This window comes from Aethalodelphis obliquidens, unplaced genomic scaffold (genome assembly GCF_003676395.1).
Source record: "Aethalodelphis obliquidens isolate GAN/ISIS:26980383/991018 unplaced genomic scaffold, ASM367639v1 scaffold62, whole genome shotgun sequence".
Taxonomy (NCBI): domain Eukaryota; kingdom Metazoa; phylum Chordata; class Mammalia; order Artiodactyla; family Delphinidae; genus Aethalodelphis; species Aethalodelphis obliquidens.
Window position 1 is genome coordinate 8,136,427 of NW_020838006.1, and position 22,037 is coordinate 8,158,463.

Sequence of the window (22,037 nt, forward strand, 5' to 3'; positions counted from 1 at the left end):
CCATTCTGACTGGTGTGAGGTGATACCTCATTGTAGTTGGGTTTTTTTTTGTTTTTGGAATTTTATTTTATTTTTTATACAGCAGGTTCTTACTAGTCATCACTTTTATACACATCAGTGTATACATGTCAATCCAATCTCCCAATTCATCACACCACCACCCCTACCCCCCCCCCCCCCCCCCGCTTTCCCTGCTTGGTGTCCATACGTTTCTTCTCTACATCTGTGTCAATTTCTGCCCTGCAAACTGGTTCATCTGTACCATTTTTCTAGGTTCCATATATATGTGTTAATATACTATATTTGTTTTTCTCTTTCTGACTTACTTCACTCTGTATGACAGTCTCTAGATCCATCCACGTCTCTACAGATGACCCAATTTCGTTCCTTTTTGTGGCTGAGTGATATTCCATTGTATATATGTACCACGTCATTTTCCATTCGTCTGTCGATGGGCATTTACGTTGCTTCCATGACCTGGCTATTGTAAATAGTGCTGCAGTGAACATTGGGGTGCATGTGTCTTTTTGAATTATGGTTTTCTCTGGGTATATGCCCAGTAGTGGGATTGCTGGATCATATGGTAATTCTATTTTTAGTTTTTTAAGGAACGTCCATACTGTTCTCCATAGTGGCTGTATCAGTTTACATTCCCACCAACAGTGCAAGAGGGTTCCCTTTTCTCCACACTCTCTCGAGCATTTGTTGTTTGTAGATTTTCTGATGATGCCCATTCTAACTGGTGTGAGGTGATACCTCATTGTTGTTTTGATTTACATTTCTCTAATAATTAGTGATGTTCAGCAGCTTTTCATGTGCCTCTTGGCCATCTGTATGTCTGGAGAAATGTCTATTTAGGTCTCCTGCCCAATTTTGGATTGGGTTGTTTGTTTTTTTAATATTGAGCCGCATGAGCTGTTTATGTATTTTGGAGATTAATCCTTTGTCCGTTGATTCGTTTGCAAATATTTTCTACCATTCTGAGAGTTGTCTTTTTGTCTTGTTTATGGTTTCCTTTGCTGTGCAAAAGCTTTGAAATTTCATTAGGTCCCATTTGTTTATTTTTGTTTTCAGTTCCATTACTCTAGGAGGTGGGTCAAAAAAGATCTTGCTGTGATTTATGTCAAAGAGTGTTCTTCCTATGTTTTCGTCTAAGAGTTTTATAGTGTCTGGTCTTACATTTAGGTCTCTAATCCATTTGGAGTTTATTTTTGTGTATGGTTTTAGGGAGTGTTCTAATTTCATTCTTTTACATGTATCTGTCCAGTTTTCCCAGCACCACTAATTGAAGACACTGTCTTTTCTCCATTGTATATCCTTGACTCCTTTGTCATAGATTAGTTAACCATAGGTGCGTGGGTTTATCTCTGGGCTTTCTCTCCTGTTCCATTGATCTGTATTTCTGTTTTTGTGCCAGTACCTTATTGTCTTGATTACTGTAGCTTCGTAGTATAGTCTGAAGTCAGGGGGTCTGATTCCTCCAGCTCCGTTTTTTTCCTCAAGACTACTTTGGCTATTCGGGGTCTTTTGTGTCTCCATACAAATTTTAAGATTTTTTGTTCTAGTTCCGTAAAAAACTGCCATTGGTAATTTGATAGGGATTGCATTGAATCTCTAGATTGCTTTGGGTAGTATAGTCATTTTCACAATATTGATTCTTCCAATCCAAGAACATGGTATATCTCTCCATCTGTTGGTATCATCTTTAATTTCTTTCATCAGTGTCTTATAGTTTTCTGCATACAGGTCTTTTGTCTCCCTAGGTAGGTTTATTCCTAGGTATTTTATTCTTTTTGTTGCAGTGGTAAATGGGAGTGTTTCCTTAATTTCTCTTTCAGGTTTTTCGTCATTAGTATATAGGAATGCAAGAGATTTCTGTGCATTAATTTTGTATCCTGCAACTTTACCCAATTCATTGATTAGCTCAAATATTTTCTGGTGGCATTTTTAGGATTCTCTATGTATAGTATCATGTCATCTGCAAACAGTGACAGTTTTACTTCTTTTTTTCCAATTTGTATTCCTTTTATTTCTTTATCTTCTCTGATTGCCATGGCTAGGACTCCAAAACTATGTTGAATAATAGTGGTGAGAGTAGACATCCTTGTTTTGTTCCTGATCTTAGAGGAAATGCTTTCAGTTTTTCACCATTGAGAATGATGTTTGCTGTGGGTTTGTCATATATGGCCTTTATTATGTTGAGGTAGGTTCCCTCTATGCCCACTTTCTGGAGAGTTTTTATCATAAATGGGTGTTGAATTTTGTCAAAAGCTTTTTCTGCATCTATTGAGATGGTCATATGGTTTTTATTCTTCAGTTTGTTAATATGGTGTATCACATTGATTGATTTGCGTATATTGAAGAATCCTTGCATCCTGGAATAAATCCCACTTGATCATGGTGTATGATCCTTTTAATGTGTTGTTGGATTCTGTTTGCTAGTATTTTGTTGAGAATTTTTGCATCTATGTTCATCAGTGATATTGGTCTGTAATTTTCTTCTTTAGTAGTATCTTTATTTGGTTTTGGTATCAGGGTGATGGTGGGCTCATAGAATGAGTTTGGGAGTTTTCCTTCCTCTGCAATTTTTTGGAAGAGTTTGAGAAGGATGGGTGTTAGCTCTTCTTAAATGTTTGATAGAATCCACCTGTGAAGCCATCTGGTCCTGGACTTTTGTTTGTTGGAAGATTTTTAATCACAGTTTCAATTTCATTTCTTGTGATTGGTCTGTTCATATTTTCTATTTCTTCCTGGTTCAGTCTTGGAAGGTTATACCTTTCTAAGAATTTGTCCGTTTCTTCCAGGTTGTCCATTTTATAGGCATTGAATTGCTTGTAGTAGTCTCTTAGGATGCTTTGTATTTCTGCGGTGTCGTAACTTCTCCTTTTTCATTTCTAATTTTATGGATTTGAGTCCTCTCCCTCTTTTTCTTGATGAGTATGGCTAATGGTTTATCAATTTTGTTTATCTTCTCAAAGAACCAGCTTTTAGTTTTATTGATCTTTGCTATTGTTTTCTTTGTTTCTATTTCATTATTTCTGCTCTGATCTTTATGATTTCTTTCCTTCCGCTAACTTTGGGTTTTGTTTTTTCTTCTTTCTCTAATTGCTTTAGGTGTAAAGTTAGGTCGTTTATTTGAGATGTTTCTTGTTTCTTGAGGTAGGATTGTATAGCTATAAACTTCCCTCTTAGAACTGCTTTTGCTGCATCCCGTAGGTTTTGGATCGTCATGTTTTCATTGTCATTTGTTTCTAGGTATTTTTTGATTTCCTTTTTGATTTCTTCAGTGTCTCTTGGTTATTTAGTAGTGTATTGTTTAACCTCCATGTGTTTGTATTTTTTACATATTTTTTTTTGTAATTGATATCTAGTCTCATAACGTTGTGGTCAGAAAAGATACTTGATATGATTTCAATTTTCTTAAATTTACCAAGGCTTGATTTATGACCCAAGATACGATCTATCCTGGAGAATGTTCCATGAGCACTTGAGAAGAAAGCATATTCTGTTGTTTTTGGATGGAATGTCTATAAATATCAAGTCCATCTTGTTTAATGTATCATTTCAAGCTTGTGTTTCCTTATTTATTTTCATTTTGGATGATCTGTCCAATGGTGTAAGTGGGGTGTTAACGTCCCCTACTATGATTGTGTTACTCTCGATTTCCCCTTTTATGGCTGTTAGCATTTGCCTTATGTATTGAGGTGTTCCTATGTTGGGTGCGTAAATATTTACAATTATTGTATTTTCTTCTTGGATTGATCCCTTGATCATTATGTAGTGTCCTTCTCTGTCTCTTGTAATAGTCTATTTTAAAGTCTATTTTGTCTGATACGAGAATTGCTACTCCAGCTTTCTTTTGATTTCCATTTGCATGGAATATCTTTTTCCATCCCCTCACTTTCAGTCTGTATGTGTCCCTGGGTCTGAAGTGGGTCTCTTGTAGACAGCATATATATGGGTCTTGTTTTTGTATCCATTCAGCCAGTCTATGTCTTTTGGTTGGAGCATTTAATCCATTTACATTTAAGGTAGTTATCGACATGTATGTTCCTATTACCATTTTCTTAATTGTTTTGGGTTTGTTTTTGTAGGTCTTTTACTCCTCTTGTGTTTCCTGCCTAGAGAAGTTCCTTTAGCTTTTGTCATAAGCTGGTTTGGTGGTGCTGAATTCTCTTAGCTTTTGCTTGTCTATAAAGGTTTTCATTTTCCATCAAATCTGATGAGATTCTTGCTGGACAGAGTAATCTTGGTTGTAGCTTTTTCCCTTTCATCACTTTAAGTATGTCCCGCCACTCCCTTCTGGCTTGCAGTTTCTGCTGAAAGATCAGCTGATAGCCTTATGGGGATTCCCTTGTATGTTATTTGTTGCTTTTCCCTTACTGCTTTTAATATTTTTTCTTTGTATTTAATTTTTGATAGTTTGATTAATATGTGTCTTGGCATGTTTCTCCTTGGATTTATCCTGTCTGGGACTCTCTGTGCTTCCTGGACTTGACTATTTCCTTTCCCATGTTAGGGAAGTTTTCAACTGTAATCTGTTCAAATATTTTCTCAGTCCCTTTCTTTTTCTCTTCTTCTTCTGGGACCCCTATAATTCAAATGTTGGTGCATTTAATGTTGTCCCAGAGGTCTCTGAGACTGTCTGAATTCTTTTCATTCTTTTTCCTTTATTCACTCTGCAGTAGTTATTTCCACTGTTTTATCTTCCAGGTCACTTATTTGTTCTTCTGCCTCAGTTATTCTGTGATTGATTCCTTCTAGAGAATTTTTAATTTCACTTATTGTGTTGTTCATCATTGTTTGTTTGCTCTTTAGTTCTTCTAGGTCCTTGTGAAACGTTTCTTGTATTTTCTCCATTCTGTTTCCAAGATTTTGGATCATCTTTACTATCATTACTCTGAATACTTTTTCAGGTAGACTGCCTAAGGAAATTTTTTTAATTAAATGGTTTATCCTTCCATTTTTTTTGAATCTTAAGAAGACATTTTTTTGCCATTCAAAAATATGTATGTGTGTGTGTATATATATATGTGTGTATATACACACACACAGACACACATATTTGTATCCCTCCATTCTCAGCATATTATATTGTTCTGCATCTGGGTTTCATCACCTGATGATTGTAGTATAGAGAGCTCTTCCTCGTTCTTTTCTTATAACTGTACACTTATTCCATTGTACTATAGTTTATTCCACCAGTTCCCTGTTAATGGACGTTGGAGTTGTTTGCAGTCTTTTGCTGTTAAAGATAGTCCTACAAAGACGAATGTACTGCATAGGTCTTTCTGTGTTTTTGCTGGTGTCTATGGGAGTCAGAAAAGTAAGTTTGCCGGGTCAAAAGGTGTGGTAATCCTGCTATATGTAACAAATTCTCCTTTGTAGGGATTATATAATTTTGCATTCCCACAAATGAGAGGGTCTGTTTCCTTCTCCACACTACTTTTCCCTGAGTATATTGTCAAGTTTTTGGACTCTTACTGGTGTTTCAGTGAGAAATACAGTTTTAATTTACATTTCCCTTAGTATGGGCATCTTTTCATATTCAAAGCAATTTGTTTCTCTGTGAACTGTCCATTTTTTTAGCCTACTGTTCTACATAATAGTGGGTTTTTTCCTCTTTATTTCTAATTTTAGAGGCTCTCTATATGGAAAGAAAGTAAATATAAATTGTAAAAATTTTTTATAGTCATTTGTCTTTTTGCCTTGCTTATCGTGTTTTTTGCCATTCAAAAGTTTTCATTTCTATGTAGTCTTATTTGTTACCCCTTTCCCCTTCTTGCTTGTGGATTTTTGAGTCATTTTTGGGTAATTTTTACCTGCTCCTTGGTTATAGCAGTTCACTCATCTTTTCTCTAGTAACTGTATGTACTTACTTCCTTTCTTCTTTCTCTGTCTCTCTCTCTGCCTGTCTTTCTCTCTCTCTTTTCCTTCTGTGCATTTGTTCTGGTGTATGGTACAAAATTTGGTTCCAATTTTCTTTTTCCATGTGTATATCCAGTTATGCCAACATTTCATTTAAAAGTCTATCTTTTCTCATTGATTTTAGCTGCTCTTTTTTTTGTTGTTGTTGTTGTTTAATGTACTTGTATATGTAATTGGGTCTATTTATGGATTTTCTATTCTACTCCATTGGTCTGTATTCATGAGCCATTACAACATTGTTTTAATTGTATAAGCCTTATGTTTTAATATCTAGTAAGATTAGCTTTCTTCGTTTTCGTTTTGTGTTTTTCTAGCTTTTTTTTTTCTTGTTTTTCTTCCAAATAAACTTTATAATCATCTTGTCTTACTCTGATGAGAAAAAAACCTGATGGTATTTTTATTTGGACTGCATTAAATGTATAGATTAATTTAGGGCATAACATGTATTTTTGTGATGCTGAGTCTTTTCATCCAAGAAGATGCCTTTCCTTTTGTTCAGTCCTACTTCCCTGTCTTCCAGGAATGTTTTATATAATTTTCCTCATATTGATTTTGGGTATATCTTGTAATTTTACATGTATGTATTTACTTTATTTTTTGATATTGTGTTTATTATATCTTCTCTCTAGGTTTTATTTTGATCTGTGATGATTATTGAATTTTGTATGTTAATTTTATAACCTGTTACTTTACCAAGTCATTTCATTGTTCATAGTAATTTTGCCATTGATTAGTTTGGGTTGTCTAGATGTATAATCGTATGAGATGAAAATTGAGAATTTTCTGAGCCTTTCCAAAGAATACAGAATTTTTCTAAGTTAACGATACATGGGCAGTGCAGGTGTGTTTCTGGAGATAACACTTAGCTGCTTAATGGTATATTGTAGATGTTCCAGTCTGTCATGTGCCATGATCTGTGTTAACTGTATCATTTGTTTAATAACAGGAGTTAGAAAGGCAGAAACATATGTGTAGTGTGCTACAGCATAAGATGGATGAACTTAAAGAAGGCCTCCGACAAAGAGATGAGCTTATTGAGGTATGTACATGAACTGTGGAAATACTTAATTTTGGAAAAAAATGCACTGAATTGGATGAGGGCATGTGTGTTGGGAGGGAAGGGAGTTAAAATGCCACAAACTTGTCTCTTCACATTTGGCTGTACCCTAAAATCTTACAAACGTGAAACATGAAGGCAGGCTTAAAAAATTAATACTGTGAACCCTATAAATATTTCGCCTGTTAATAGCAGAAGCTTTTATAATTGTCTTTTATTCCTAAGCACATTGTTTCCTAAAGATATCTTAGGAAATGGGCAAAAGTACCATGATTCTTTGGAATGTAGTGAATGCTATATTTGGGGACATGATTCTTGGGGAATAAGAATTTTGATCGTCAGGTAGGTGCATTTCTGAGATGGCTAAATGAAAAGAAGAAATTGTGTCAAGACGCCTGGTAGTAGACAAGAGGTGAAGGTTGCCTGGGGCTGTGACTCAGGTTCCTGGGGTGGAGGAGCTCTGAGGGCCACAGCAATATCCTAGGAGGGAAGGAGGAGTGTGGGCCTCCAAGGAATCTTTGAAAGCATGTATCATCCTTTTGTGCCTGCCAGCTTGCATGCATCTCTGTTTTTCTTTAAATGTGGTTTTCCTCTTGAGGTTGTCATTTTTTATAAATATGGGGTGAGGTTTGTTGGGAAGGGGTCATGCTCACTTTCTTGGTGAGGTTATCAAGCACGTCTAATGTTAACTTAGTGTTGATCCCGTGGTGATATCAGGAAGGCAGCTTTTTTTTTAAAAAAAAATAATCTATTTGTTTCATTTTTTAAATTATTTTTTATTTTTTGGCTGCATCAGGTCTTCACTGCGGCACACAGGCTCTTTGTTGTGGCGCGTGGGCTTCTCTCTAGTTGTGGCACGCAGGTTTTCTCTCTCTAGTGTGGCACGCGGGCTCCAGGGTGCATGGGCTCAGTAGTTGTGGCACGTGGGCTTAGTTGCCCCAGGCATGTGGGATCTTAGTATCCTGACCAGGGATCGAACCCATGTCCCCTGCATTGGAAGGCGGATTCTTTACCACTGGACCACCAGGGAAGTCCCAGAAAGGCCAGCTCTTGACAACCCCGGAGATGCCACATGCATCACAGTCAACTCAGCCCGGCCCCTCGTCCTTCAGAACCACCCCCCCTTCCTTCCCTCTTTTTCTCTTCCCCCATGGGCCTGCCTCACTTAATCTCTCCCCCTATAAATGACTTTAAAAACCATTTAATAGAAGAAAAGAAGTGACTCTTTTTGTGGATTTGTGTTACTTTTTTTGTCATTCTTGGGAATAATTGAATTGAACATAGCCTGCTGAAAGCAGATAGAATTTGTGAATTCTAAATGCAAACACAGAACCCTTTGAATATCAGATTACATGTGAAGTTAATTGCCTTAGTTTTTCCATATATGGCAAGAAGCATATTATCCAAACTCTGTATCCTGCTGGCAGTTAAAAATCACGTGAATTCTTCTCCCTTTTTGTCCTCTTTTTTATGTGTGTCAATATGCCAGCCACTTGTTATTTCTTTTTCTAATTAAAATATGTACTTTTCCCCATATGGTTTCCAAAGAATAATAAAACTAGTTTGGGAGCTGCTTCTCAAATTCAGTAACTTATGTTAGAATTGGTTAAGTGTTCTAGTTTTTAGTTTGTTGATTGCATTTAAGAGCTATTTTAATGCTTGATTTTTACAATTTGTCAGTATGGTTTCCAATTTAAAAGCCCAGGGTGCAGGGTATACAAACTTTAAAAACCTTAGTTTTAAGAGTTTTTTTGTTTTTTTTTTTTTGCGGTACGCGTGCCTCTCACTGTTGTGGCCTCTCCCATTGCGGAGCACAGGCTCCGGACGCGCAGGCTCAGCGGCCATGGCTCACAGGCCCAGCCGGTCCACAGCATGTGGGATCTTCCCGGACCGGGGCACGAACCTGTGTCCCCTGCATCGGCAGGCGGACTCTCAACCACTGCGCCACCAGGGAAGCCCTTAAGTACTTTTTATGTTTAGAATTAACATCCTTCAGATGTTAATATGCACATTTACTTATAACTGAAGAATCCTGACTTTGCCAAAATAATGTTTTTTGGTCTTTAGAATGGAGAACCACGTGGTAAAGTAGATGAGAAATGTATGAGTAGGGAAAGTGGAAGATGATAATTTACCAATAATGCATAAAAGAACCTGCTAAATATAAGAGAGTATAAATTGAGCATCAGTGCCTAGTCAGAAGAGTTAAGAATTGCTAAATGCTAGAAATCTAGTTTTTCTAAAAACTGATGTGAAATGTGTAATTTATGATGTTCTTGCTATCATAGATTCTGCTAACAGGAATTCAAAATGATTGAGCTATGTCCCTCTTGTAGTTTTTTAGTTCTTCTTAAAAAAATAGGGTTCAAAACTACTGCTTGTTGTCTGTGATAAGGATCATTTGTTCATAAGAAAATCTGAATTTCCCTCTCTAAAAGTGTAAGTTGTCCCATGTTTGGGGGAAAGGCACTTATGAGAGGAAGAGTACATGTGTGGAGCTGGGTGTACACAGAAGCCCCAGCTGGCTTGCTGCCTCATAGCTGTGGCTGGAGCAGCTGCCCCCAGTCCTCTCACTTGCTGTCATACCGACACAGCGCCAAGACGCTGGATGTCATCTTTCCTTCTAAGACACTGGATGCCATCTTTCCTGTTGATCACAGACTTTCTGCTTTTGTTAAGTTTCTTTATTGGCTTTATTTTTGTTCTGTTTTCCTCCCTCTAACCCCGTCCCCTTTTTCTTTGTGCTCTTTTATTACTTCTCTTCCCCTCTTCCTCTGCAGGAGAATCAGCGTATGCAGCAGAGAGTAGACACCATGACAAAAGAGGTGTTTGAACTCCAGGAGACACTGCTTTGGAAAGATAAAAACATTAGGGTATGAGATCAAATTGGGCTTTGGCCCAAAGCTCATTGATGAGGAATAGACCAATGTAAATTTAACGTAGAGATTCCTAAAATTCTGTCCTTTGACTATTTTTAGAGCATTTATACAGAGTGAAATATGAATAAGCAGAAGACAGAAACTTCCATGGGAAAACCTACTCCTATGCCTGGAAAGAACTCTTCTCTCCAGCTGACTCTGGGCTTGTAAAACCTACAAGTAGGAACTTTCTAAGGAAGTTGTTCTTTATTTCCCCAGGATTTTTATGCAGAAACAGCCACAGGCATTTAATTCAAACTCTGTGGGTAATTTGATATCCTTACATTGTAAGAATTTGGATAAGAAGCAAAAGGATAGGGGGTGGGGGAAAAGTTATTAGCATCCCATAAATCTTTGGTGAATAAAATAGGAAGAGATTAAAATCATTTTAATTACGGAAGTGGATAGGAATGTAAGATTTGCTGGAGCTGCCAGACTATGATGTCACCTCTAATCATATCCTTGCAACTCCCTAAAGCAGGGGCCCAGATAAGGAAAAAGTCTTCAGTGCCTTTTTGCTAAGCCCTTCAGGTAGATTCCAAGGACACTGGAGCTGAAAAAATCCCTGCCAGTTCATCCCATGTGGCCTTTTGACTGGCAGCCACGTACACCTCATGGCATATGAGCTCTCTGTTCCACAGAGGCTTAACTTGTCAGGGAAGGGCAGCGTGGAGGGAAAAGAGAGAAGGAAACCCTTGGCCTGAAGACATAGTTAGGAAGCCTCCGTTCTACCAGAGGTTAGGTGGGGTAGGGAAAAGCTGGCCAAAATCCCCGAGAGCACCTGTGGTGGACAGGCGTGGATGTGAAGCCCTCCGGATCACACCCTCCATAGTTAGGGGCATTCTGGTATCCAGGTCATTTCACACCTCCAAGGACCCTATCCTCTCAATAGACACTTGGGAAACAAAATTACTTGTTAAAGTGTGGTAGACCAAGCAGTTTTAAAGAAAGAAAGCTACCTTTTAGAGTTTCTGCTGCTAAAATACCAAGTTCCTGTAATTCTGTCTAAAGCTGGAAAAACCTTCTGAGGTATTAATTAACAACTCGGTTAAAAGTTTTGAATTGTGACTGTGAACTACTGATTCTATTTAAATTTTTTACTTGGGAAATTTAAAATGAGACGTGAAAACTGTATAGCAAAAGCAGGTAGTTTGTAAAGTTAAGTTGAAATCTGGTCACTATTTAGAATGGGCTTCTTTTAGGATTTTACATAATTTTCTTCAGCACAGATCTGCAGCTCCATGATTTCTATTTTGTATAATTATCTTAGCATATTAAACTGATTATTTTGGACCAGCCATAGAAAACCCCCAAATCTCTCAGTCCAATAGCTATTCAAAATAAAACAAAAATTATTTTCTACCCAAAAGATGTACTGATGGTTACAGTATAAATAATTTGACTTTTAAATTTTCGTGCTATTATTGAGTGAATGAGTGGGTATCTTCTTTCTGTGTAGCATATAATAACATGTTCTTTTGGCTTTTGTTGTTGTTGTTGGCACCATTTTTCCAACAGCATTTGCTTATTAGTGTCTGTGTCACATTTATTTTAATTTTTTTTATTTTTTTATACAGCAGGTTCTTATTACTCATGAATTTGATACACATCAGTGTATACATGTCAATCCCAATCGCCCAATTCATCACACCACCACCACCACCACCCTGCTTTCCCCGATTGGTGTCCATACGTTTCTTTTCTACATCTGTGTCTCAATTCTGCCCTGCAAACTGGTTCATCTGTACCATTTTTCTAGGTTCCACGTATATGTGTTAATATACTATATTTGTTTTTCTCTTTCTGACTTACTTCACTCTATATGACAGTCTCTAGATCCATCCACGTCTCTACAAATGACCCAATTTTGTTCCTTTTTATGGCTGAGTAATATTCCATTGTATATATGTACCACATCTTTATTCATTCGTCTGTTGATGGGCATTTACGTTGCTTCCGTGACCTGGCTATTGTAAATAGTGCTGCAGTGAACATTGGGGTGCATGTGTCTTTTTGAATTATGGTTTTCTCTGGGTATATGCCCAGTAGTGGGATTGCTGGATCATATGGTAATTCTATTTTTAGTTTTTTAAGGAACCTCCATACTGTTCTCCATAGTGGCTGTATCAGTTTACATTGCCACCAGCAGTGTAAGAGGCTTCCATTTTCTCCACACCCTCTCCAGCATTTATTGTTTGTAGATTTTCTGTTGATGCCCATTCTAACTGGTGTGAGGTCTCACCTCATTGTAGTTTTGATTTGCATTTCTCTAATAATTAGTGATGTTGAGCTGCTTTTCATGTGCTTCTTAGCCATCTGTATGTCTTCTTTGGAGAAATGTCTATTTAGGTCTTCTGCCCATTTTTGGATTGGGTTGTTTGTTTTTTAAATATTGAGCTTCATGAGCTGTTTATATATTTTGGAGATTAATCCTTTGTCCATTGATTCGTTAGCAAATATTTTCTACCATTCTGAGGGTTGTCTTTTTGTCTTGTTTATGGTTTCCTTTGCTGTGCAAAAGCTTTGAAGTTTCATTAGGTCCCATTTGTTTATTTTTGTTTTTATTTCCATTACTCTAGGAGGTGGATCAAAAAAGATCTTGCTGTGATTTATGTCAAAGAGTGTTCTTCCTATGTTTTCCTCTAAGAGTTTTATAGTGTCTGGTCTTACATTTAGGTCTCAAATCCATTTGGAGTTTATTTTTGTGTATGGTGTTAGGGAGTGTCCTAATTTCATTCTTTTACATGTATCTGTCCAGTTTTCCCAGCACCACTTATTGAAGAAGCTGTCTTTTCTCCACTGTATATCCTTGACTCCTTTGTCATAGATTAGTTAACCATAGGTGCGTGGGTTTATCTCTGGGCTTTCTCTCCTGTTCCATTGATCTATATTTCTGTGTTTGTGCCAGTACCATATTGTCTTGATTACTGTAGCTTATAGTATAGTCTGAAGTCAGGGAGTCTGATTCCTCCAGCTCCATTTTTTTCCCTCAAGACTGCTTTGACTATTTGACACACACTATTTTGTGTCTCCATACAAATTTTAAGATTTTTTTGTTCTAGTTCCGTAAAACATGCCATTGATAATTTGATAGGGATTGCATTAAATCTCTAGATTGCTTTGGGTAGTATAGTCATTTTCACAATATTGATTCTTCCAATCCAAGAACATGGTATATCTCTCCATCTGTTGGTATCATCTTTAATTTCTTTCATCAGTGTCTTATAGTTTTCTGCATACAGGTCTTTTGTCTCCCTAGGTAGGTTTATTCCTAGGTATTATTCTTTTTGTTGCAGTGGTAAATGGGAGTGTTTCCTTAATTTCTTTCAGATGTTTCATCATTAGTATATAGGAATGCAAGAGATTTCTGTGCATTAATTTTGTATCCTGCAACTTTACCCAATTCATTGATTAGCTCTAATAGTTTTCTGGTGGCATCTTTAGGATTCTCTATGTAGTGTTTCATATCATCTGCAAACAGTGTCAGTTTTACTTCTTCTTTTCCAATTTGTATTCCTTTTATTTCTTTATCTTCTCTGATTGCCATGGCTAGGACTTCCAAAACTATGTTGAATAATGATGGCGAGGGTGGACATCCTTGTCTTGTTCCTGATCTTAGAGGAAATGCTTTCAGTTTTTAACCATTGAGAATGATGTTTGCTGTGGGTTTGTCATATATGGCCTTTATTATGTTGAGGTAGGTTCCCTCTATGCCTACTTTCTGGAGAATTTTTATCATAAATGGGTGTTGAATTTTGTGAAAAACGTTTTCTGCGTGTATTGAGATGGTCATACGGTTTTTATTCTTCAGTTTGTTAATATGATGTATCACATTGATTGATTTGTGTATATTGAGGAATCCTTGCATCCCTGGGATAAGTCCCACTTGATCATGGTGTATGATCCTTTTAACGTGTTGTTGGATTCTGTTTGCTAGTATTTTGTTGAGGATTTTTGCATCTACATTCATCAGTGATATTGGTCTGTAATTTTCTTTTTTTGTAGTATCTTTGTCTGGTTTTGGTATCACGGTGATGGTGGCCTCATAGAATGAGTTAGGGAGTGTTCCTTCCTCTGCGATTTTTTGGAAGAGTTTGAGAGGGATGGGTGTTAGCTCTTCTCTAAATGTTTGATAGAATTCACCTGTGAAGCCATCTGGTCCTGGACTTTTGTTTGTTGGAAGATTTTTAATCACAGTTTCAATTTCATTACTTGTGATTGGTCTGTTCATATTTTCTATTTCTTCCTGGTTCAGTCTTGGAAGGTTATACCTTTCTAAGAATTTGTCCATTTCTTCCAGGTTGTCCATTTTATTGGCATAGAGTTGCTTGTAGTAGTCTCTTAGGATGCTTCATATTTCTGTGGTGTCGTAACTTCTCCGTTTTCATTTCAATTTTATGAATTTCAGTTCTCTCCCTCTTTTTCTTGATGAGTCTGGCTAATGGCTTATCAATTTTGTTTATCTTCTCAAAGAACCAGCTTTTAGTTTTATTGATCTTTGCTATTGTTTTCTTTGTTTCTATTTCATTTATTTCTGCTCTGATCTTTATGATTTCTTTCCTTCCGCTAACTTTGGGTTTTGTTTTTTCTTCTTTCTCTAATTGCTTTAGGTGTAAAGTTAGGTCGTTTATTTGAGATGTTTCTTGTTTCTTGAGGTAGGATTGTATAGCTATAAACTTCCCTCTTAGAACTGCTTTTGCTGCATCCCGTAGGTTTTGGATCGTCATGTTTTCATTGTCATTTGTCTCTAGGTATTTTTTGATTTCCTCTTTGATTTCTTCAGTGATCTCTTGGTTATTTAGTAACGTATTGTTTAGCCTCCATGTGTTTGTGTTTTTTACATTTTTTCCCTGTAATTCATTTCTAATCTCATAGCATTGTGGTCAGAAAAGATGCTTAATATGATTTCAGTTTTCTTAAATTTACTGAGGCTTGATTTGTGACCCAAGATGTGATCTATCCTAGAGAATGTTCCGTGCGCACTTGAGAAGAATGTGTAATCTGTTTTTGGATGGAATTCTTATAAATATTAATTAAATCTGTCTGGTCTATTGTGTCATTTAAAGCTTGTGTTTCCTTATTTTCATTTTGGATGATCTGTCCATTGGTGTAAGTGAGGTGTTAAAGTCCCCCACTATTATTGTGTTACTGTCGATTTCCTCTTTTATCGCTGGTAGCAGTTGCCTTATGTATTGAGGTGCTCCTATGTTGGGTGCATATATATTTATAATTGTTATATCTTCTTTGTGGATTGATTCCTTGATCATTAAGTAGTGTCCTTCCTTGTTTCTTCATTTTAAAATCTATTTTATCTGATATGAGTATTGCTACTCCAGCTTTCTTTTGATTTCCATTTGCATGGAATATCTTTTTCCATCCCCTCACTTTCAGTCTGTATGTGTCCCTAGGTCTGAAGTGGGTCTCTTGTAGACAGCATATATATGGGTCTTGTTTTTGTATCCATTCAGCAAGCCTGTGTCTTTTGGTTGGAGCATTTAATCCATTCACATTTAAGGTTGTTATCAATATGTATGTTCCTATGACCATTTCCTTAATTGTTTTGGGTTTGGTTTTGTAGGTCCTTTTCTTCTCTTGTGTTTCCCACTTAGAGAAGTTCCTTTAGAATTTGTTGTAGAGCTGGTTTGGTGGTGCTGAATTCTCTTAGCTTTTGCTTGTCTGTAAAGCTTTTGATTTCTCCATCGAATCTGAATGAGATCCTTGCTGGGTAGAGTAATCTTGGTTGTAGGTTCTTCCCTTTGATCACTTTAAGTATATCGTGCCACTCCCTTTTGGCTTGTAGAGTTTCTGCTGAGAGATCAGCTGTTAACCTTATGGGAGTTCCCTTGTATGTTATTTGTCGTTTTTCCCTTGCTGCTTTTAATAATTTTTCTTTGTCTTTAATTCTTGCCAATTTGATTACTATGTGTCTCGGCGTGTTTCTCCTTGGGTTTATCCTGTATGGGACTCTCTGCGCTTCCTGGACTTGGGTGGCTATTTCCTTTCCCATGTTAGGGAAGTTTTCAACTATAATCCCCTCAAATATTTTCTCTTGTCCTTTCTCTCTCTCTTCTCCTTCTGGGACCCCTATAATGTGAATGTTGTTGCATTTAATGTTGTCCCAGAGGTCTCTTTGGCTGTCTTCATTTCTTTTCATTCTTTTTTCTGTTCCGCAGCAGTGAATTCCACCATTCTGTCTTCCAGGTCACTTATCCGTTCTTCTCCCTCAGTTATTCTGCTATTGATTCCTTCTAGTGTAGTTTTCATTTCAGTTATTGTATTGCTCATCTCTGTTTGTTCTTTAATTCTTCTAGGTCTTTGTTAAACATTTTTTGCCTCTTCTCAATCTTTGCCTCCATTGTTTTTCCAAGGTCCTGGATCACCTTCACTATCATTATTCTGAATTCTTTTTCTGGAAGGTTGCCTATCTCCACTTCATTTAGTTGTTTTTCTGGGGGTTTATCTTGCTCCTTCATCTGATACATAGTCCTCTGCCTTTTCATCTTGTCTACCTTTCTGTGAATGTGGTTTTTGTTCCACAGGCTGCAGGATTGTAGTTCTTCTCTCTTCTGCTGTCTGCCCTTGGTGGATGAGGCTATCTACTTGGCTTTTTTTTTTTTTTTTTTTTTTTGGTTCCGGGGGCCTCTCCCTTTTGTGGCCTCTCCCGTTGTGGAGCCTCTCCCGTGTCTCTCCAGACACGCAGGCTCAGCAGCGACAGCTCACGGGCCTAGCTGCTCCACGGCATGTGGGATCTTCCCGGACCAGAGCACAAACCCGTGTCCCTTGCATCGGCAGGCAGACTCTCAACCACTGCGCCACCAGGGAAGCCCTAGGCTTTTTTTTTAAATTAAACTTTTAAAAAATGTTTGAGGTCATTGTAGGTTCACATGCAATTGTAAGAAATAATACAGAGATCTTGTATGCCCTTTATCCAGTTTTCCCAAAATGTAACATCTTGTAAAACTATAGTACAACAAGTGTATTGACCTTGATATAATCAAGATGCAGAACCTTTTCATCACCATAAGGGGTCCCTCCTGTTGCCCTTTTGCAGCCATATCTACTGCCTCCCCTTCACCATCCCAGGTGCTGACAACTGCTAATCTGTTCTCCATTGGTATAATTTTGTCATCTTAAGAATGTTGTATATGGGATCATATATATGCAGCCCTTTGGAGTTACATTTTTTTCACTCAGAATAATTCCCCTTAAGATTCATCCAAGTTGTTTCATGCATCAGTAGTTTGTCCCTCCTTTGACTTAAAAGAAATTTTTTTAATTGTGGTAAAGTCCAAAAAAATAACAGAAAATTGACCATTTAAATTTAAATGTAGAGTTTGGTGGTATTAAGTCCATTGACATCATTGTGCTACCTCACCATCATCCATCCATAGAAACCTTTGCATCTTGCAGAACTGAAACTGCCCATTAAATAGCAACTCCCCAATTTCCCCTCCTCCAGCCCCTGGCAGCCACCCTTCCACTTTCGTTTCTATGAATTTGACTACTCTTGGTACCTCATAAAGTGGAATCATACAGTATTTGTCTTTTTGTAACTAGCTTATTTCACTTAGCATATATCCTCAGGGTTCAGACATGTTGTAGCATGTGTCAGAAGTCCTTCCTTTTTAAGAATGGATAATATTCCAGTGTTTGCTTGTACCACATTTTGTTTATCTGTTCATCTGGACGCTTGGTTGCTTCCACCTTTTTACTATTGTGAGTAATGCTGCCGTGAACATGAGTTTGCAAAACTCTCTTGGTGATTTCTTTTGGGTATGTACCCAGGAGGGGAATTGCTATATTATATGGTAATTCTATGTTTAATTTTTTGAAGAACAGCCATACCGTGTTCCATAGCAGCTGCACCATTTTATCTTTCCACCAGCACTGTACAAGGGTTCAAGTTTCTCTACATCCTTGACAACACTTGTTTCCTCTTTTTTTCTTTCTTTTTTTTTTTTTTTGATAGTAGCCATCCTAATGTGTGTGAGGTGGTCCTCCCTTGACTTTTAAAAGACACATTTTTAAATATGATCTGTGACTGCCTAATATATCACTTGTCTCTAGTAGCTTCATTATCAAGATTTAAATTTAGTAACTCCATGAAGGAACATGGCCATTATTCTCATATTAAAGTTCAGTTTTCTTTAGTTCTTTCATTGATCCTAGTGGTCGTACCTCTAGCACCGGTGTAGTTCTGAGCACCCAGTGGTCATGCGTATAATCAGTACATATGAAGGGCTTGTATATCCCTATAGCCCAGAACAAGGCTCACTCCCATTCTGACTGAAGATATTTGTGCCTGTATGTAATTATAACCTGTTGTCCAAAAGTTCAGCCTTTAGGCTTCTTGACACTAGAATTTGAGGTTAGGTCAGGGGTAAAGAATTACTTAGATCTCCACAAGCATGTACTTTTTACCCTAAAAAAAAAAATCTCTAGGAACAATTATGGAATACAAACACAAGGGTAGTGATTATATGGTCAGGTAATACAGAGGATTTCAGATCCAGTGTGAATACATTTGGTCCAATTATAAGGTACTTCAGTAGTCCTCAAAGTTTGTGGTGAAATGGAAGGATTTGCAGGATGTATTTTATTTTCCCATCCATAATTATGGGAAGATGAAATTTAAAAGTCCAAAAGTAAAGATAAAATCTGCTATTAGATTGGGAAGAGGAACAAATGGCATGTACTAGCATTTGCTAGAATTCTGGGTTTCAAATTGGTCTGTTCCTAACGGGTCTTTTATCTCCAATGGTGTTTCTACAGAGCATGTTGTGACAGTGGTTGCTGACCCAGTTACATGTGGTGACGCATGGCACGACTATGCACACAGATACCATAACCCAAAATAGCCAACGCAGCAGAGATGAGAGTGGCTGTCAGTAGATGGGAGAGTATTGCTTGGGCTTTGCTGTCCTAATGTTACACTTGCTAGTAATGTAATGGAGTGTTAATATTAGCTTGGAGTGGTAGAGTAAATGCCTTATGGTGCTAGAAATGCAGATTGTTAACTTACACACAGACTGTAGACACACAGTATGAATGTAAATTGTTGAAAGGAAGTTAGATGTTCATGTTGCAGTTTGGGCAGGTAAGGAATAGGACTTGCCCTGTGAACTACTTTTCCAGTACTATCTGGGATGACAATAAGGGAACATAATTGTGGCCTTCATGGGGCGACGATAGATAAAGAGTACGCAAGGGCTTTGGAACCAAAAAGAACTGGATTCATTTTCTGGCTTTACCAGTTACTGTGACTTTGGGTGAAAACGTAGCCTCTCTGAACCTCAGTTTTCTGATCTGTGAAATGGGCATAAGGAAAGTACAGGGTATATAAGGGAGAAATTAAGTTAAAAATATATGAGAAATTATATGTATATTTAACACCTGGAGCTACACAAATGACAGTTGCTATCATCCATTATTTACTTATTGGTTGGAAAATAGGATTATAATGATTTAAAAAGTTGTCCAGCTATTCAGCAGTCAGTAACTAAGCAGTTAGCCCACTTCTAAACTCTGTAAACCAAGAGGAAAGTTACCTGTTGTAGTTTAACTTCTTAGATTAATGGGAATGCTGGTAGAAAACATTAAATATAGGAACAAATGTGCAGATAAAGGCTTTTTCAAATAGCGCAGCTGTCAGATACCTGCACAGACTGCTTATCCTGGGTGGGTTCTGAAGTATGGGGTATTTTATTACACAGAGTAACAGTATGTCATTGTTGACCAAACGTGTGTTCCTGCTTCTGCACCACTGTCCTGAGCTCTGACAGTGTGAGATTTAGGCAATGGTGGGAAAAATGGAACCCAGTCTGGCTTTTCCTGAGCCTTGCTTGCATCTTACACACTGCAGGCAGGGTGCTTGACACTGAGTACTCCTTTCAGCCTGTGCCCATAGGATGCTGCTGTTATTTATCCCCTTTTCCAGTGAGGAAACTGAGGCATAGGTCAGTTAATAGGTGCCAGGACTCAACGTCCTGTTTCCAAACCCATATTCTGCTACCTGCCATAGGTGGACTGTATTTATTTTGTCAGTATTTTTTTTTGGTTTTTCACATTTTGAAGGTATATCAGAAAACCAAATAACCCTTAGTTATTATTTTGTTAATTAAATTAACAAAAACAGATCCTTGAGAATTTTGGGGGGGGAGATTAGCTTTTTTTTTTTTTTTTGCGGTACACGGGCCTCTCACTGTTGTGGCCTCTCCCGTTGCGGAGCACAGGCTCTGGACGCGCAGGCTCAGCGGCCATGGCTCACGGGCCCAGCCGCTCCGCGGCATGTGGGATCTTCCCAGACCGGGGCACGAACCTGTGTCCCCTGCATCGGCAGGCGGACTCTCAACCACTGTGCCACCAGGGAAGCCTGAGATTAGCTATTTTTAATTAAGCAGTATCTGAGGAATATTTTACCATACTCCTGGAGAACGACTACTACGGCCAGTATTTAATTAAAATACCTTGTATATATACTGGTTGTTTTCCTCCAGAACTAATTTTTATTTTTTAAAAAATCAGGTATATTCTTGAATATACTTTAGTTTAACATGAAACGTGGGTTTTTTGGTCTACCAAACAAACGTACTTAGGAGGTTTGTAAGGAAGACTTTATTTTAGTATTACTAAATGACTGAAAAAGAAAGATTTGTTTTCTTGCCTGATGTGATAAGCATGTTTTGCCAAATTTATGCACGATTAACCACTTACTATTAAAACTTTCTTCTGGAGATAGATACCCGTATAACTGTGTATTTCCTCCCATATCTAACTGCTTGTTTCCAAAGCTTTTAATGCTTCCTTGTCTCCTATGCCTTTATCTTTTTTGAATTTGAATTAGGTACTTCTCTGCTACCTTTCACTTGCTCTTTTTCTGTGCCGTTCTTTCTCTTGCTACCCTGTCTAAACCAGGCCCTAGAGAAACAGAAAGAATACATTGGCTGCCTTAGGAGTGAGCGGGACTCGCTCAGAGAGGAGCTGGCCGAGCTGAAGGCAGCAGTGGAGACGGGAGAGGTACGTGAGCTCCCCCGCGCGCCAGGCCCTCACTGCTTTGTTCCTCCTTCCTTCCGTCCTGTCCTCTTTCCAGCCTGAATACAAAGCACAGTGTTCACTCTTCAGCCCAGATTTGGTAGGTGTGAGTCCTGTCTCTGCAGAGCTAGATTCCGTGTAGCTAGTGCTGACCAAGTGTTCCCGTGGCAGGCATGTGTTGTCGCAGGGTCAGTCGCCTCACTGCCATGTCCTCCTTCCCTGGGGGCCGTTTTTTGTGATGGTGGGTTTCTTCCTCTCTGCAGAAACATGGCTTAGTCATCATCCCCGACGGCACTCCCAACGGCGACGTCCACCAGGAGCCAGTGGTCGGAGCCATCACTGTTGTGTCTCAGGAAGCCGCTCAGGTCTTGGAGTCGGCAGGAGAAGGGCCACTGGGTAAGACACCGCCACTGTATTGACTTGGATCAATGCTGTCCTCTTGGACTTCCAGCTTGTTCACATCCTCTCTTGAAAAACAAAAACACACCAGGTCTGTCTGAGCCTTATCTAGATCCCTAACGGGAAGAAATCTGGGCACACTGTCTTCAGACATCCTTGACCTTGGGAAACCAGCATTGGGGTCATTGACAGGCAGTAAGTGTAACTGTAAGGCCCCTGGTTGGAAGCACTGTGAGTGTATACATGTTGCTTTTTCACTTAAATACAACCTTCTGCAAAGAGATAATCCAGCACATCCGTCCGGGGGAACCAGTGGGCTGGTCGGCAGCTTCCAGAGTACGTGTAAGTTTCTTCTTCCTGGAGCATCTGGTTTTCTGTCCTGCTACTCATGCCAGGATTCTGTAGCTCTTTGCCACTGCATTTCTTAAGGCAAAAAACAGACGACCAAGAAGATATCAGAGGAGTGTTATTCCAGAGCAGGGCTTCTGAGCCTCTTAAGGGCTAAGCCTCTTAAATTTGACCCCTTGAGAACCTAATGACACCTGTCTCAGGAAACCACTCAGATGCCCATCTATTGCCTCCACTAAGATTCCTATTCTAGAGAAGAAGAATGGCACAAGTAGATACTGTATCATCAGCTCACTTTTATATTAAAAAATGATCGTTTTTTCTTCTTTGTCTTATTTTCATATATATGTAGGTTT

The 22,037-nt window shown here is 38.2% G+C and overlaps 1 protein-coding gene across 4 annotated transcripts in view; it reads left to right on the forward strand.

The window, feature by feature from the left end:
- LRRFIP2 (LRR binding FLII interacting protein 2) overlaps nt 1–22,037 on the forward strand; it is a 118,526-nt gene that overhangs the window by 84,878 nt on the left and 11,611 nt on the right. For 2 of the 4 annotated variants that reach the window (XM_027088297.1, XM_027088296.1), the window contains 2 exons: nt 6,875–6,967; nt 21,198–21,330. In XM_027088297.1, the coding sequence (XP_026944098.1) occupies nt 6,875–6,967; nt 21,198–21,330 (226 nt within the window). Of the gene's footprint in view, nt 1–6,874; nt 6,968–9,765; nt 9,859–20,817; nt 20,920–21,197; nt 21,331–22,037 lie in introns of all 4 variants that reach the window. The other 2 variants (XM_027088298.1, XM_027088294.1) reach the window with 2 other exon arrangements.